This window comes from Papio anubis, chromosome 17, assembly GCF_008728515.1.
Source record: "Papio anubis isolate 15944 chromosome 17, Panubis1.0, whole genome shotgun sequence".
Classification (NCBI taxonomy): domain Eukaryota; kingdom Metazoa; phylum Chordata; class Mammalia; order Primates; family Cercopithecidae; genus Papio; species Papio anubis.
The window spans coordinates 59,437,044-59,455,337 of record NC_044992.1 but is presented as its reverse complement, the minus strand read 5'-3'; the positions used below and the strand labels follow the sequence as shown (position 1 = coordinate 59,455,337).

The window sequence follows — 18,294 nt, the reverse complement described above, 5'->3', positions numbered from 1 at the left end:
TGCATATACTACTTCGAATTGTTACTGGTCCAGTTTCTCAATCAGACTGTAAATCCCTGGAAGGCAGTGTCCAAATTTTATACCTTTCCTTTTTTTTTTTTTAATTCTTCAAATTGCTTCAGAGTACACATCTTCTGTATGATTAATTCCAAAAGGAAATGCCCTCTGAAGACATCTAATCAAAACTCAACTTCCTTTTTAAATTTATTTTTATTTTTATTTTAAGGGTAATAACTTTAGCAGCAGCCGGGCGTGGCAGCTCATGCCTGTAATCCCACTTTGGGAGGCCAAGTTGGGGGAATCACTTGAGCCCAGGAGTTTGAGACCCACCTGGGCAACAAAGCAAGACCTCTTCTCTAAAAAAATTTAAAAATAAATCAATAAATAAATTTAGCAGAGACTGAAAGTTGTCCCAGCAAAATTCCTCTTCTCCTTTCTCTATAGCACTGTGCTATTGCTGGTCACATAAATGCCTGTAAGGATTTTGTTCCCAGCCTGCTGGCAGTCGGGTATGGCCATGTGCCTATGTCCCTGCTAAGGACTGGGAGCAGGAGTGATACGGGCCACTTTTGGACCAGGGCCTTGAGACAGCGAGTCATGCCTCTTCCATACCCATGTTTCCTTCTCATGACAGCAGCCAGACTTCACTCTTTAGAAGATAACAAGGCAGGCCAAGTCTCGCTCTGTCACCCAGGCTGGAGGTACAGTGGCACGATCTCGGCTCACTGCAACCTCCGCCTCCTGGGTTCAAGCGATTCTCCCGCCTCAGCCTCCCGGGTAGCTGGGAATACAGGCGTGTACCACTGTACCCAGCTAATTTTTGTATTTTTTGTAGAGATGGGGTTTTGCCATGTTGGCCAGGCTGGTCTCAAACTCCTGATGTCAGGTGATCCACCCACCTCAGCCTCCCAAATTGCTGGGATTACAGGCATGGGCCACCGTACCCGGCCTGAGATTTATTTCTTTAGGTCACAATATTGTTAGATCTCTTGTTACAGCAGCTTAACCTTCTACCCATTTGTGCTTAGTTCCAAGAAGAGGTATGGCATTCTATGAGAAAGTCATATTAACTGAGATTCATAACATAAGCATATTTACAGTGAAAATGATGGCAAAATACGTGAGACAGAAGAAAAGTCATGCTGGATCCTACTACCCTAAATAACCACTATTCATATTTTGGGGGTAATTCCTTCTAGACTTTTCCCTATGCCTACAAAAAAAAAAAATACATATATTTTCCTACAGAAATAAGCCATATCAGTTTATAGACTCTCTCACTTAATATCATCTTTCATTTAATATGTTGACATTTCTCCAGATCAAAAACACATATATATCATTGTAGTAGCGATATAATATTTCATTGCTTGGATCTACCAGAATTTATCTAACCAGTCTTTCACTGTTGGACGTTTAAGTTGTCTCCTTGCAAAAACTCTGTCATAAACAGCACTGCAGAGAACATTCTTACACATAAACCTTTACATATCTGTCAAATTATTTTTCTTCTAGGTCTCTATTCTTAACATATCCTTGCAAACAAAGATGTTCCCTCTTTCTGGGCACCTGTATTAAGTCATTCTGTCTGAGAGATATTTACAAGGCTACATTCATTAATTATATTTTTGGATGAATTCCCATTCATGTTTCATCATCGTTAGACAACCTGGAAATCAAATAAGGTTCCAGCTCTCCAAGTCAGCAACAGGATGGGTCAGTGACTCCCTAAGCAGTGGTATCAGGCAGACTCCCTCTTAGACAATGCCGTCCTGGTTATTAACATGCACAAAAGGGGAAGCAGTAGTGAAACTTGTTGCCTGCTGACAAACCTTGATCTGCATCTGTGTTGCCAATTACTTGTTCAACAAACCTGTTACTTTTTTGGAAATAATAAATAATTCAGGGGAAGTCATTTTGAATCCGCTGACATCTGTTGCTTGTAAGACTCTGAATTATTCATCAGTGAGCATAAACAGTATTAATTAAAGAAAAGTACTGAGGCAGACCATTGAAATAGAAATGAACATTGCAGAAGAAAATGCCTTTACTCAGAACACATTTCACATGTCATTGACAAATATCTCAAAGAACATGCCAGTCCTTAGAACCTAAAGGAACTGTACGTTTAGAAATCAGACAGCAGAATATCATGATAAGCCTTATTTTTATGTTTCCAATTTTATTTTTTTCTTCCCTTCAGAAAAAAAATCATAATCTTTGATTTGGTCTGTTTCAAGCATTCTACCCGTTTGTCCTTTGTTCCAAGAAGCCGTATGGCATTCTGTGAGAAAGAAAGTCTTATTAATTGAGATTCAAAAGAATCACAAGAGTAAGTGTCAGGAATCAAGTCATCAAATGCTCATTTGTAAACTGAGATTTAGACATATTAATGGCAGATTCCCGCCCAAATTAAAGATAGCTCAATCTAGCTAATGATTTATTTCCATGACAACTTTGGCACTTCCTTTTGACAAAGCACTGTCTCGTGTTAAAGCAGAAAAGGGGGAAAACCTATGGCCTGACTGCCTGTTCCTCATGGGCACCTGCTGGCTCATCATCTAATTCTTCCCCTTGTCTGTCTCCACTGAAGTGTGTGTGGTAGGGGGAAAGTGTGAACATCACGAAAGTGTGTTAAAGAGTTAACAAAGCATGGCTGGTAAACAAAGGCCTCAAAAAGGCAGGGAGGCAGTGGCTCATACCTGTCTGCTCAGGTACCAGAAAACACGGACCTCTCAGGAAAGGTAGGGTTGGGGAGCTGCTAGTTAAATATAGGCGGTGATTTGGATTGAGAGATTTTCAGAGAAATCTGTTTCTTTGTGAGGCTCTGGTGAATTGCTCAGTAACGATTGCTTGACACAGAGGTAACCTGGCCTGCCCTCTCCACTCTGTGCTGGTACCAACTGCTGGGGTTGCTGTGGGCAACAGAGGAGAACGGAGAGGCTGAAGAAGGAAGAAATATATATATATTTAAAACACAAGATTGAAGAAAGTCGCAGGCCCAGTTTGGGGTTCTTTCAAAACCTCTGAATTCAGAGGAATGAGCACTGGCAAAGTCTTCTTGCTAGTGGCAACTAATGAATAGCTTCTGTGCATATAATTAGCACTCCAGTCTCCCCAGGTCAGATCCTCAGAGACCTCCCAAGGCTTGCAGGAAAAGAGCCACAGAGACCCTTTCTCAGTGACATCCTTTCAAGGGATTTCACCAACGGGGACAAGCCTCCCTTGTTTTTTCAAAGTTTGGTCTGTTGTTGTTTTTCTTTGGGGGAGGAAGGTTGGAAGAGATACAGGAGGTGGCAGAAGGGACCTTGGAGAAGAGGAGAAATAAAAGGGGAGCCAGCTCTGCCTGTCTCAGAATGGTCTTTCATCAAAGGGGGTTTGTTGTTGAAAACAGCAGAGAAGGGATGAACAAGCAGCCAAGGCTCTCGGTTTCCCGAAAAGAGGTTGAACAGGGACTGCTGTGTCTCTTTTAGGCGCTACCCAAAATGAAAGTACAGATTTAGAAAAGATCAGACTGGCTCTCATATAGCACTGGATTTTAAGAAATGAACTAAAAAAGATCTCTTTTCAAAAGACAACGGACGGCCTTTGCTGGTGAAGAGTGCTGCCCAGATAGGAGCTCCTCAACTGAAACTCAAGTCAGCAGGGATGAAGCCTGTTTCTAACACCAAAGGCTGCTCAGAGGCCCACATAGCCTTCATTTCATTCCAATATTCCAAATCCAACATTGACTGAGTGCCTTCTATTTCAGAAAGGAAAAAAGAGGAAAAGGCACTGCCTCCCAGTTTTCCAATACAAGCAGGGTCTCTGAGCTAGAGGCAGTGTGAGAGAACCGTGGGGGCCGAACTAAACAAGTTGAACCTCTCATCCTCAGGGAAGCCAGCAGTGACATGCCATCACTCTCAACAGGAAGGACCCGGAGGCAGCCCACAGGCCTGATTTGGTGACTATATTATGACACACCCAGAAATTAAGGGCTGTGGAACACTCATCTGGCCATGAGCAAGACTTTTTTCTGGGGTGGGGGCAGTTCTGGACTCTCTAATGGCTTCAACCTGGAGGCACATGGAACCCTCAGGGTAGAGGGAAGCCCAGGGCCCTCCATGGAGGCCACTCAACCTAGGCCTTGAGTGCTGTCTGAATGGTAAAAATCAAACAGGCCTGGTGCAGTGGCTCATGCCTGTAATCTGTAATCCCAGTATTTTGGGGGGCCGAGGTGGGAGGATCACTTGAGGCCAGGAGTTCAAGATCAGCCTGGGCAACATAGCAAGACCCTGTCTCTACAAAAAAAAAAAAATTTCAAATGAGATGGGCGAGCTGGGCACGGTGGTTCACACCTGTAATCCCGGCACTTTGGGAGGCCGAGGTGGGTGGATCACTTGAGGTCAGGAGTTCGAGACCAGTTTAACCAACATAGTGAAACCCCATCTCTAATAAAAATACAAAATTAGCTGGTGTGGTGGTGCATGCCTATAATCCCAGCTACTTGGGAGGCTGAGGCAGGAGAATTGCTTGAACCCAGGAGGCGGAGGTTACAGTGAGTGAAGATCGTGCCATTGCACTCCAGCCTGGGCAATAAGAGCGAAACTCCGTCTCAAAAAAAAAAAAAAATTCGCTGGGTGTGTTGGCACACACCTATAGTTTCAGGTACTTGGAAGGCTGAGACAGGAGGGTCCCTTGAACCCAGGAGGTAGAGGCTGCAGTGAGCTGTGATCATGCCACTGCACTCCAGCCCTGGGTGACAGAGACCCTGTCTCATAAATAAATAAGACATCCTCCAGGCACCAGTGGATAGCGCTTTATGTCTGATCTCAAAAGTAACACTCAGAGTTTCCAAACTTCGCCATGCACGGGAATCATCTGAGAACCTTTTGCAATGTAGGTTCTGATTCAGAGGGTCTTGGGTGGAGTCTGAGATTCTACATTTCTAACAAGCTCCCAGGGGATGCTGATCCGGCTGGTTCATGGACCACACCCCGAGGAGAAGCGCTTCAACCCCAGGCAGCAGGTTAGAATCACAGCCCAGGACCCAGCCCTGGCCGGGCCCAGTTAAATCCATGCATCTGGTCAGGCACAGTGGCTCACGCCTTGTAATCCCAGAACTTTGGGAGGCGGAGGTGGGAGTATTGCTTGAGCCCAGGAATTCAAGACCAGCCTGGGCAACATGGTGAGACCCCATCTCTAAAAATAAATAAATAAATAAAAATTTAAAAAATGAATCTGTATATCTGAGACTGAAGTCAACCACTAAGATTTTTTTGTTTCCCAGGTGATTCTTACATGCATCCAGAATTGAGAACCCACTGGCTGAACTAATTCCAGCTTGTGCTATCAAGCAGACACATGGACCTAAGAAATTTAGTCTCTAGGTCAGGTGTGGCGGCTCACGCTTTTAATCCTAGCACTTTGGGAGGCCAAGGCGAGTGAATTACCTGAGGTCAGGAGTTCAAGAACAGCCTGGCCAACATGGGGAAATCCCATCTCCACTAAAAATACAAAAATTTGCCAGGCATGGTGGTGCATGCCTGTAAACCCAGCTACTCAGGAGGCTGAGGCAGGGGAATCACTTGAACCCGGGGGTTGGGGGGAGGGTATGGGGCGGAGGCTGTAGTGAGCGGAGATCGCGGCACTGCACTCCAGCCTGGGTGAGAGAGTGAGACTCCATCTCAAAAAAAAAAAAAAGAAATTTAGTCTCTAGGAATCTGTTTCGTCATCAGCAATGTGGGGATGTGTTGGTATAAATGGATTGGTATCAAGACAAATTTCATCTTTGAAAGCACTTTGAAAGAGGATAGAATATAATAGTTGTTTTGCATGATATTGTCTTAGCTTCTTTGATTAGAGTGAGGAGTTAATACTCTCCCTCAATATTAAATTCCACAAATAAGGACGCATGCTAGCTCTGTGGGAGACACTGGGTCTTTTTAGGTTACAGACCGCTCTGTTGCTCTGTTAACTTCCCACAGCCCAATTCCTTAACTGACAGTGGACTGAGAAACGGACTGGACGTCCCAATGGCATCCTAGCCAGAACCTTGAAAAATTCTCCTAAAATTATTTCAACTATGGATTCCTGGCACCGTCTGATTACTGATGCACAATCTACAAAGCAAACACGCATTCCCTCCCCTTCCAGTCCTCCCTAATCCTGCCAATCCTATCCTCCCAGGTGGTAACAAGGTTCTCTGCTGCCAACTTTCAACTTTCTGTGCAATAAACAAAGCTCCCTCGCAGCAAAGGGCATCAGTTCTGCCAGCCACCAACAGATGGCATCAGCGGCTGTACAAGGTCGTCGCAGCCTCTGCCTTGGCCTTGTTCCTTCACTGTCACGTTCGCTATGTTTGAAATGGCAGTGTCTTGTTAAAAACGTATGGAAGGTGAAAGAAAATTAGGCCCCAGTGCAAGCGTCTTTGGGCAGTCAAATGAGAGTTGTAAAGGAACAAGAGTCCCGAACACCCCAGGCTGTTTTATGAAACTTGACCAACAACCAGTGTTGTACCCAGCTCGGTAGGCGTCACGTTGGATTTAGAACAAATGGGCTTTCAGAAATTAACCTATGAGAAGAGCCGCCGTGTCCCCAACTGTCACAACAACCAAGTTGCTTCCCACGGCCCACACAGAAACCGCACAGAGAGCAAAACACCCCTCCACCACGAGGAAGGCTAGAACCACAGCAACCCTTTTCAGAACCAAAGACCCTCTGCGAACCAGAACTCCATTTCCTCTTGATTCATCTGGGCTATGTGCTAAAAGGACCATCCGCTATTTGCACGAAAACAGGGCCCTCCCTTATCCACAGCGTCAACATGGAGTGTTCACACTAAAGCAGCTGAGCTCTTTCTGCAGAAAATTAATAGGCGAATGCCATCATCTTAGTCTTTCAAAGTAATGATCAAGAATCCCATGGGCTGGATGCAGTGGCTCATGCCTATAATCCCAACACTTTGGGAGGCTGAGGTAGGAGGACTGCTTGAGCCCAAGAGTTTGAGACCAGCCTGAGCAAATAGTGAGATCCCCTCTCTTAAAAAAAAAAAAAAAAAAATCAGCTGGGCATGGTGGTGTGCACCTGCAGTCCTAGCTTCTCAGAAGGCTGAGGTGGGAGGATTGTTTGAGCCTGGGAGGTCAAGGCTGCAGTGAGCTGTGGATCACACCACTGCACTCCAGCCTTGGCAACAGAAGGAGACAAAAAAAAAAAAAAAGAAAGAAAGAAAGAAAAAGAAAAAGAAGAATCCTGCGGATTGCCAGAATTGTGTGTGTTAATTTTAGATCCGTGGTTCTCAGCATGGGGCGATTTTGCTCCCCAGGGGATATTTGACACTGCCTGGAGGCATCTGGGTGGTCACTGCTGGGGGAATGAGAGAGGGCACTAAAGCATCTAGAGGGTAGAGGCCATGGAAGCTGCGACACAGCCTGAAATGCACAAGACAGCTCCCACAACAATGAATTATCTGCTCCAAATGTCGGCAGGGCCAAGGTTGAGAAACGTTATTCTAGAGGCCAGGAATTTTGGCCAGGACAATTAAAATTCCAAAAGTCAACTTCCCATTGTCGTCACAGAAAACATCTTGACGATGGAGAAGACAAAAGCTAATTAGTGGGAACTCCTTCAACTTCTCCCTTCTGACATGGAAATCGACCCTCCCAAGCTTCCTTCTTACCCGTTTGTGAGAACAGGGTGTCCCTCATTTCTGCCAAGGCCCCACCTCTGGATCTCCTTCTCACTGACCTCCCTGGGAACTTCACCCATCCACCGCCCACTCCTCCCCAGCATCTATGCTCCTCCTTTCCACACCTCCCGCTACCTGGCTCACAGTTAAGCTGACTTAAAATAGGCCGTTTTCCCATCTTAAAAACATCTCTCACCCAGAGAATAAAATAAATACTTGTGAGTCCATACTGATATAAACAAATGACAGGATAAATAAATACATAGAGAAGAAACAAATCTCCCTTACAGAAGAATTCCATGTAATAAAGGCAGAAGGCATGGGAGAATAGAAAATCACCAGGAGAACATCACAGATAATAACAGCTGCAGGCAGGGTCCACTGAGGAATGTTAAGTTCATGGGCAAACTTTAAGGGGAAACAGGATATCTGCATAGGCTCAACGCATCCCTCCAAAAACATTTATTAGCCAGGTGAGGCGGCATGCACCTGTAATGCCTGCTACTCTGGAGGGTGAGGTAAAAGTATCGCGTGAGCTCAGGAGTTCAAGGCCAGCCTAGGAAACATAACAAGACCCCATCTCTAAAAAATATTAAAAAGCAGGTCAGGGCTGGGCGAGGTGGCTCGTGCCTGTAATCCCAGCACTTTGTGAGGCCGAGGCGGGCGGATCAGGAGGTCAAGAGATCGAGACCATCCTGGCTAACATGGTGAAACTCCGTTTCTACTTAAAAAATACAAAAAAGTTAGCCGGGTGTAGGGGCAGGCGCCTGTAGTCCCAGCTACTCGAGGCTGAGGCAGTAGAATGGCGTGAAGCCAGGAGGCAGAGCTTGCAGTGAGCTGAGATCACATCACTGCACTCCAGCCTGGGCAACAGAGCCAGATTTGTCTTAAAAAAAAAAAAAGCAGGCCAGGTACAGTGGCTCACACCTGTAATCCCAGCACTCTGGGAGGCCAAGGTGGGTGGATCGCTTGAGTCCAGGAGTTCAAGACCAGCCTGGGCAACATAGTGAGACTCCATCTCTAAAAATAAGAATAATTTTTAAAATTATAAAAATACATTAATTGGCCAGCTGTGATGGCTCACACCTGTAATCCCAGCACTTTGGGAGGCCAAGGCGGATGGATCACCTGAGGTCAGGAGATCGAGACCATCCTGGCTAACATGGTGAAACCCCATCTCTACTAAAAATACAAAAAATTAGCCAGGTATGGTGGCGGGTGCCTGTAGTCCCAGCTACTCGGGAGGCCAAGGCAGGAGATTGGCATGAACCCGGGAGGCAGAGCTTGCAGTGAGCCAAGATCATGCCACTGCACTCCAGCCTGGGCGACAGAGAGAGACTCTGTCTCAAAACAAATAAATAAATACATAAATACATTAATTATGGTGCTGGTTTTAGTATATGTCCACAAATTCTTTGATACTCCTCCCTCTAGGAGGCAGGGCCTAATCTCCCTTCCCTGAGTGTCGATCACATTTAGTGACTCACTTCTAATGTACAGACTGCAAGCTTGTCCAACCCATGGCCCACAGGCCACATGTGGCCCAGGACAGCTTTGAATGCAGCCCAATACAAATTTGTAAACTTTCTTAAAACATGACATTTATATACAGACTCTTTTTTTTTTTTGAGACCAAGTCTTGCTCTGTCACCTAGGTTGGAGTGCAGTGGCGCGATCTCGGCTCACTGCAAACTCCACCTCCCAGGTTCATGCCATTCTCCTGCCTCAGCCTCCCAAGTAGCTGGGACTACAGGCGCCCGCCACCATGCCTGGCTAATTTTTTGTATTTTTTGTAGAGACAGGGTTTCACTGTGTCAGCCAGGATGGTCTCCATCTCCTGACCTCATGACCCGCCTGCCTTGGCCTCCCAAAGTGCTGGGATTACAGGTGTGAGCCACTGCGCCCGGCCGATTGAAGGACATTCTACAAAATACTCGACCAGCCCACTTCATAAGTGTCAAAGTCATTAAAAAACAAAGAAAGACAGAGAAATTGACATAGATGGAAAGTGACTGTTACGATATCATAATTAAGTGCAACATTATATCCTGATTAAATACTGGAACAGAAAAAGGACATTAGTGGAAAAACTGGTGAAATCTGAAGGAAGTCTGGAGTTTAGTTAATACAACTGTGCCCATGTTAATTTCTGAGTTTTGATAAATGTATCATAATTAGTATAACATTGGGGGAAGATGGATGAAGAAGACTATGGGGGGTTCTCTGGATTTGCAATTCTTCTGTAAATCTAAAATCAACTTTAAATAAATCAGGTTGACATCATATACCCCCTAAAGTTAACTTTAGATTTACAGAAAAATTGCAAATCCAGAGAGAGGGAGGATTTAAAATAAAATAAAATAAAATAAAAAGTTTAAAAGTAAAAAAATATCTCAAATGAAGACACAGGTCCACACAAGGACTTGTATGTGAATGTTCATTGTAACTTTACTCAATATCATCCAAAACTGGAAATAACCCAAATGTCCATCAACTAGTAAATGAATAAACAGACTACAGTATATCCATTCAGGGGAATGCTACTATGCAATAAAAAGGAACAAACTATTGATACATGGATGAATTTCAAAAACATTGTGTTGAGCAAAAGAAGTGAGACACAAGAGACTCCATCTGTATGAATGCATCTACAGGAAACTTTAAGAAAGGCAAGATTTTAGTGCAAAAGCAGATCAGTGCTAGTTAGGAACAGGAGTGAGGAAATGTGGGGAGTAGAGAGAAGAAATTGACAGCAAAAAGTCACAAGGGAAGCTCTAGGGGTGATGAAATGTTCTGTATCTTGATGGGGCAGTGGTTACATGACTACAGTATATACATGTGTGTTAAAACTCATCAAGCTGTACCCTTAAAATAAGTGAGTTCTATTCTGTGTTAGTTATATCACAATATGGCCAGGTGTGGTGGTTCATGCCTGTAATCCCAGCACTTTGGGAGGCCAAGGTGGGCAGATCACTTGAGGTCAGGAGTTTGAGAACAGCCTGGCTGACATGGTGAAACCCCGTCTCTACTAAAAATACATAAATTAGCCGGGTGTGTCGGTGCATGCCTGTAATCCTGGCTACTTGGGAGGCTAAGGCAGGCGAATCACTTGAACCCAGGAGGCAGAGGTTACAGTGAGCTAAGATTGCACCACTGCACTCCAGCCTGGGTGACAAAACAAGACTCTGTCTCAAAAAAAAAAAAAAAAAAAAAATATATATATATATATATAGAGAGAGAGAGAGAGAGAGAGAGAGAGAGAGAGCGCGCACAATAAAGTTGATTTTTAAAAAATCTCTCAGCCCTGCTATTGCTTGGTTTTTATCCTCCTGAGCCTCTCTATAGCTATGGCACTTGAATTTCCTCCTTCCTCTTGGTGGCTTTTGTTCTGTCTTATTTCCTGATGCCCTCTCTAGGTCCCTAAACATTAGTGCAAAGAGGGCACCAGAGCAGAGGGGAACAATTCTCTAATTCCATGAGTCTACACTCAAGTGGAATCTCTAAGCTGAGGGACCCAGAGAGGTGGAGAAGCCGGCAGGGCCCTGATGACCTGCACTTGAACTCCCATGGGTCTGACAGCTGCTGTCACCGGAGCCTGGGGCTGCTGGTCTGAGTGTGTTGGGGCTCTGGCCAGGCTCGGGATGCTGAGGAGGAGGTAACCTAGACCAGCGCTTCTCGCTTGTCAACAGGCAGACAGATCCTAGGGATCTTGTTAAAACACAGCCTGATTCAGCAGGCTGGGCGGGGGCTGCAGATTCTGCATTTCCAATAAGCTATGGAGTGATACGGTGCTGATGGTTGGAGGCCCACACTCTGAGCTCAAAACGGAGACCACAGGGATATGCAATGTGTGCAGAGAAGGAGGAGGCTGGCACAGGCCGCAGCAGTGGGGCGGGTGCTTGGCTATACTTGGGAAGGAAGTTCTCACAGTGACTACAGCAGGAACCCAGTTTCTGAGCCATCCTGGGGATACTACAGGGATTGGGAAAATTGCACTAATGGGAGAACAAAATATAAACAATGGTCTTATTACAATTAGTATGGTCCTTATTGCATGTAGGTGACAGGTCCTTAAAAAAGGTTTGGTCCAGACATTCTCCCAGATCCCTCTCCATACTCTCTTTTTTTTTTTTTTGAGACGGAGTCTCGCTCTGTCACCCGGCCTGGAGTGCAGTGGCGCGATCTCGGCTCACTGCAAGCTCCGCCTCCCGGGTTCCTGCCATTCTCCTGCCTCAGCCTCCCGAGTAGCTGGGACTACAGGCGCCGGCCACCTCACCCGGCTAGTTTTTTCGTATTTTTTAGTAGAGACGGGGTTTCACCGTGTTAGCCAGGATGGTCTCGATCTCCTGACCTCGTGATCCGCCCGTCTCGGCCTCCCAAAGTGCTGGGATTACAGGCTTGAGCCACCGCGCCCGGCCGATACTCTCTCAAGAAAGTCACCTGGGCCAGGCGCAGTGGCTCACTCCTGTAATCCCAACACTTTGGGAGGCCGAGGCGGGCGAATCACCTGAGGTCAGGAGTTCAAGACCAGCCTGGCCAACCTGGTGAAACCTCGTCTCTACTAAAAATACAAAAATTAGCCAGGCATGGTGATAGGTGCCTGTAATCCCAGCTACTTGGGAGGCTGAGGCAGGAGAATCGCTTGAACCTGGGAGGCAGAGGTTGCAGTGAGCTGAGATAGTGCCACTGTACTCCAGCCTGGGCGACAGCAAGACTCCACCTCAAAAAAAAAAAAAAAGAAAGTAGCTGGGCACGGTGGCTCACACCTGTAATCCCAGCACTTTGGGAGGTCGAGGTGAGCAGATCACGAGGTCAGGAGATCGAGACCATCCTGGCTAACACGGTGAAACTCCATCTCTACTAAAAATACAAAAAAATTTAGCTGGACATGGTGGTGGGCGCCTGTAGCCCCAGCTACTCAGGAGGCTGAGGCAGGAGAATGGCCAGAACCCAGGAGGCGGAGCTTGCAGTGAGCTGAGATCGCGCCACTGTACTCCAGCCTGGGCGACAGAGCGAGACTCCATCAAAAAAAAAAAAAAAAAAAGAAAGCCACCTGTTCATTCCTGTGGCTTCCCCATGGCTTCCCCAAGGGACTCCCAAATCTGTCCCTGATGCTGCTCCTGCACGCCCCCAGTGTTGCTAACAGCTGGTAGCTATCTCCAGCTCCTTAATTGAGCCTGAAACTTACCATGTCTCAGACACGCCTGCTTCCTCCTGAACTATGGTCGTCAGCTGGTGGTTGTACTGGACACTTCTATGACTCTCAATAGCCCTTCCATAGCATTGCCTGACAACCAAGACCAAGAGACAGTCATCCCTTTTCACACTCTCTAGTTTCTTTTATAATGGTTATCCCAGCTGCAATTAATTAGGGGCAGGATTATTTGTGAATATCCATCTCTCTCACGGGACAATAGAAGGGCAGAGGCCCTCTCTGCCCTGTGGTCTGCTTCCCACTCTGCCCCAGCACCACGCCGAGAGCCTGGCATGAAATACAAGACATGCAATTACATCGTAAGTCTCCAACTCAATTCTGACACATTAGGAGGCTCTAAACACAAACATTAGGGACCATGTCAGTTTCTGAAATGCTCTTGTTTACTGACATTTAATCATTTTCCCAGGGACGGCTTTCTACAAGATCAGGCTGACCTCTTTGGGGGTTTTACTCTTAGATGATGAAGATATTTTGACACAAGGTCCAAAGGCAACATGCACCTGGTTGTGGCTGGCAGGTGGCTTTGCTTTTTAGATACAGAGCTTGGAGCTTGCCCTGACTGACAATAACTTGTAGAGCAAATCTGTTTGGGGCAGAGGCAAAGCAGATCTCATTAGATTCCTAAAGGGACATGTTAGTATAGCCAGAAAGCAATACCTGGTTCCAAAATTCAGAATTTTGCAAGAGCCACTCAGTCACCAAGAAAGGCCACTTCAAAAGCCTGTGACAACATCCATTAATACTCCAATTACTCTGGATCAGAATAAAAATGAAAAAGGTACAAATGAAACCTCTCTCACTGGTCCACACCACCCCGAACCTTGTATCTGAAAAGAAATTTTAGTTCAGAAAAAAAAGGTCTCCAGTGAGGCGCAGTGGCTCACACCTGTAATCCCAGCACATTGGGAGGCCGAGGCGGGTGGATCACCTGAGGTCAGGAGTTTGAGACCAGCCTGGCCAACATGGTGAAACCCTATCTTTATTAAAAATACCAAAAAAAAAAAAAAAAAAAAGCCAAGAATGGTGGTGCGCACCTGTAATCCCAGCTACCCGGGAGGCTGAGTGAGGCAGGTGAATCAGTTGAACCCTGGAGGCAGAGGTTGCAGTGAGCCGAGATCATGTCACTCTGCACTCCAGCCTGGGTGACAGAGTGAGATTTGTCTCAAAAAAAAAAAAAAAATCTCCTAAGTGGCTCAGGGCCCTTTTCAGCTAAATTGGGAAGAAAAGCGGGTGAAGGAAACAAATGGTCCTTAACACAAGAATGCCCAGTTATTATTTTGCAAAAAGCGTCAAAGCCCTGTTAAAAGCAGGAACATATTCTTCTCTTAAGGAGCTAGATTGCTTGCTGGATTTAGGGGGGAAGAAAATTAATACTCACTACTGAGATATTCCAACCGCTGGAATGAAGTAGTTGAAAGAGGATCAAGGCCACCATCATCTCCCAGCCCACCTCCTGCCAAGCACCAGCACCAAGCACTCCTCCTGCGACCCCTAGAGGGTCCTGTTCAAGCCACAGGTGCAGAAGGTGCAGACATCTGACTCCTATTTCCTCTGTGTCCAAGAGGGGGTTTTTCAAGCGAAAGGGCTAACAACACTGAATTCGGAGGGCAAGAGGGGTACTTTGAAGTGGGACTCTTAGAGCACTGCTGAACTTACTGTGTTAAAAGGGATGAGTTAGGAAAAGGTCAACACCTGGCCCTTTCTCCTTGCTGTTTTGGGTTGTGCGGGAGGGCCCTGCATGAAACCTTTACTGGGCACTGGCTGCTGTGAGTTTCGGCTGCTAATGGGCCCCATCTGCCCCCTTATTTGTAAATTGCATTTGAACAAATGGGAACCTCTCCACCTGTGGGAGGCCCACAACCAATCAATGGCTGACACTGAGGGGGTACAAAAGGCTGACTTTGGCTAGCCCAGTGGCTCACACCTGTAAATTCCAGTGCTTTGGGAGGTCAAGACAGGAGGATCAGTTGAGGCCAGGAGTTCGAGACCAGCCTGGGCAACACTGTGAGATGCCCCCCCCACCCCCCACCACCCCCACCACCCCCACCGTCTCTACAGAAACTTTAAAAATTAGTTAGGCATTTAGGCGTGTGCCTGTAGTCCCAGCTACTCAGGAGACTAAGGTAGGGGGATCGCTGGAGCCCAGAAGTTCAAGGCTGCAGTGAACTATGATGGCACCGCTGCACTCCAGACTGGGTGACAGAGGGAGACCCTGTCTCTAAAATAAATAAATAAATAAATAAATAAATAAATAAAGACCGACCTTGCCTGATGGGGGAAAACCAGCTCTGTGATGCAAGTCATGGACTCCTCAAGACACCTGAAGTTTAGATTTACCCCTGCCCTGCCATCCTCCCAGCCCTCTAGCCCCCACCCCATACACCAACTCCATGAGAATCCCTTGACTTCTAGGGAAAATGACAAAAGACACAAGGAGCTAAGCTTCCACGAAGCTTTGGGAGTATTTGGTTGATCCTAGGAAGAGAATTTCCAGTTCAAGTTCTCCAGTGCTTCCCAAGGGGAACTAGGGATAGAGGACTCAGAACCCAGCCCAGCTGAAGCCCCAAACACCAGATAGGAGGCTCATTTCCCTGTTCTGCCTTATACAGATTGGAGAAAGGCTATCCAGTGCAGGGGCTGTGTCGTTCCTGGGTGACAGCCCCTGGCTCCTATAAAGATCCTACCACAAAAAGCTGATTTTGCTAGTTCCTGGGCACCCTGAACCCAAGTTGGGAACAATTCAACATCGGCATGTGAAACCTCCCGGAACACTTACAAGGCAAAAAGAGTTATGTCTGCCACCAAGTCTTTTTCAAGCAGCTGCTTATGGGATTTCACATTGGCGCTACATCACGGCACAGACTGTATTTCCTTAGTGCATTTCAAGACTTTCCTCTGCACCGGCTCTTAAGGAAAGCCTCTCCCAACACACATTCTATTACCTTCCCTTCCTCCCCTTTCTCATTTTCCTCTGCTCGCCCTGGGGCTTCCCACGATCACCTCCCCAAATCTCCACCTTACGGGTGGCCTCTGGGGACAGACCACTCAAAGACAGGTGTGTGTTCAACAGCATACACTCTTAAAATCCTGATTTCACAGTGAACAGACACAATGCAACACACACCTCTGTGATCTAACCAGCCATCATTTGCTAGTCAAAGTGCTTGATTCTGGGGCAAAGTCAATTAAAAGTGAGAGAGTTGTGGCCGGGTGTGGTGGCTCACGCCTGTAATTCCAGCACTTTGGGAGACCAGGGTGGGTGGATCACCTGAGGTCAGGAGTTTGAGACCTGCCTGGCCAATATAGTGAAACCCCATCTCTACTACAAATACAAGAATCAGCCGGGCCTGGTGGCACATGCCTGTAGTCCCAGCTACTCAGGAGGTTGAGGCAGGAGAATTGCTCGGACCAGGGAGGCAGAGGTTGCGGTGAGAGGAGATTGCGCTGCTGCGCTCCAGCCTGGGTGACAGAGTGAGACTCTGTCTCAAAAAAAAAAAAAAAGTGAGAGTTGTAAAATCATGATCCAAAACACCCTACGAACTTTATTAAATTCATAACGCTGTGCTTTTTGGGTGCAATTTTAAATTAGCTGTTTAAATTAGCTTCCATCAATCTTATCCCGGTCCACCGTATTTCAGATGTTGAATTCAGGACAGTGTTGAAAGATTTTCACGGGGCAAGTTCCACGGTTCCAATTCCAATTTACCATTCTTCCTTTTGTGACTTCCTCTTAGAGTTCGCCAGCCTATGGGTCCTTGAGGACGGAAAAACCACTGAATTAATCAAAGGAAAAATGTTCTGTTTCCTCCATTTAGAAATTCGTTGAAATATAGATGAAGTCCATCATGAACAGCAGGCCGTTCTGAGAAAGCCATCAGCCTAAATGTCTTTATGAATAACTATTATGTTAGAAGCTCAAAAGATCTTACATCTCAGTTAGATGAATAATCCAGCTACCAAGGAACACTGGGAAGCAAATGAACATAACGCAGTCTATACTTATTTCTCTGCTTATATGAACACATGAAATATCTTTTTTTTTTCTATGAGATGGAATCTCGCTCTGTCGCCCAGGCTGGAGTACAGTGGCATGATCTCTGCTCACTGCAACCTCTGCCTCCCAGGTTCAAGCGATTCTCCTGCCTCAGCCTCCGGAATAGCTGGGATTACAGGCACGAGCCACCATACCTGGCTAATTTTGTATTTTTAGTAGAGATAGGGTTTCACTGTGTTGGCCAGACTGGTCTCGAACTCTTGACCTCAAGTGATCTGCCCACCTTGGCCTCCCAAAGTGTGGGATTACAAGCATGAGCCACCACACCTGGCTCTTTTTTTTTTTTTTTTTGAGATGGGGTCTCACTCTGTCACCCACGCTGGAGTGCAGTGGTGCAATCACAGCTCAGTGCAGCCTCCACCTTTCAGGCTAAAACGATCCTCCCACCTCAGCCTCCCAAGTAGCCGGGACCACAGATGTGCACCACAATGCCCAGCTAATTTTTGTATTTTTTTATAGAGATACGGTTTTGCCATGTTGCCCACAGCGCCGTTCTCAAATCCTGAGCTCAAGCGATCTGCCCACCTCAGCCTCTCAAAGTGCTGGGATTACAGGTGTGAGGCACTGTGCCTAGCCAAACACATAAAATATCTTTTCATTTTTACCACCGAATTCACATTCAGGCAGCTTCTCCTGGTATCAGCGATGCTCCTTGACCCCAAGCCAAGGACTTCTCGAAGCTGAATTTGCTACCTCAGACTTCCAACGTACTGTGTGAAGTATAAAATGATTGCAACACGGAGATGACATCCTGTTTCACTTGTAAGAATTGGTAATTTGGGCTCAGAGAAAGCTGAATCAATATGGCCACAAATGCATATATGAAAATATATCCCACCAATTCAATTCAATAATGCACATAAATTTAAAAAAAAACTGATCAAAATAAGGCTTTCAATCCCCCCTACCCACCAATCAGAGGCACAAAGAGAGAAACACTATCCATATTCATTCCTGTTTAGCTATTATAAATTGTTACTTGCTATGCAGAAGTATTTGTAAGTCTGAATTACTACAGGATGTTTGTGGTTTTAAAAAATACAAATGCTACATCTCATCAGTATATAATTATATATGCACACAGTCTATATAAACACAATTTATGTATTTGTCTATAATATGCAAACCGAAGTCTTTAGTTAACCTCAAGCTAAATTGTCTTTGTTTTTAAAAAATTCCCAATTGTTGCCAGGCATGGTGGCTCACCTGAGGTCAGAAGTTTGAGACCAACCTAACCAACATGGAGAAACCCCGTCTCTACTAAAAATACAAAATTAGCCGCGTGTAGTGGCCCATGCCTGTAATCCCAGCTACTCAGGAGGCTGAGGCAGGAGAATTGCTTGAACCCAGGAGGTG

General features: G+C 46.0%; 1 protein-coding gene across 5 annotated transcripts in view; it reads right to left on the bottom strand.

Annotated features, from left to right (window-relative positions):
• PITPNC1 (phosphatidylinositol transfer protein cytoplasmic 1) overlaps positions 1-18,294 on the bottom strand; it is a 318,834-nt gene that overhangs the window by 216,066 nt on the left and 84,474 nt on the right. Inside the window, exon 1 of one of the 5 annotated variants that reach the window (XM_009191060.4) lies at positions 12,855-13,766. The exons of the other annotated variants lie outside the window; for them this stretch is intronic. Within the exon in view, the coding sequence (XP_009189324.1) occupies positions 12,855-12,857 (3 nt within the window). The 5' untranslated portion in view covers positions 12,858-13,766. Of the gene's footprint in view, positions 1-12,854; positions 13,767-18,294 lie in introns of those variants that run through there. 5 annotated transcript variants of the gene reach the window in all.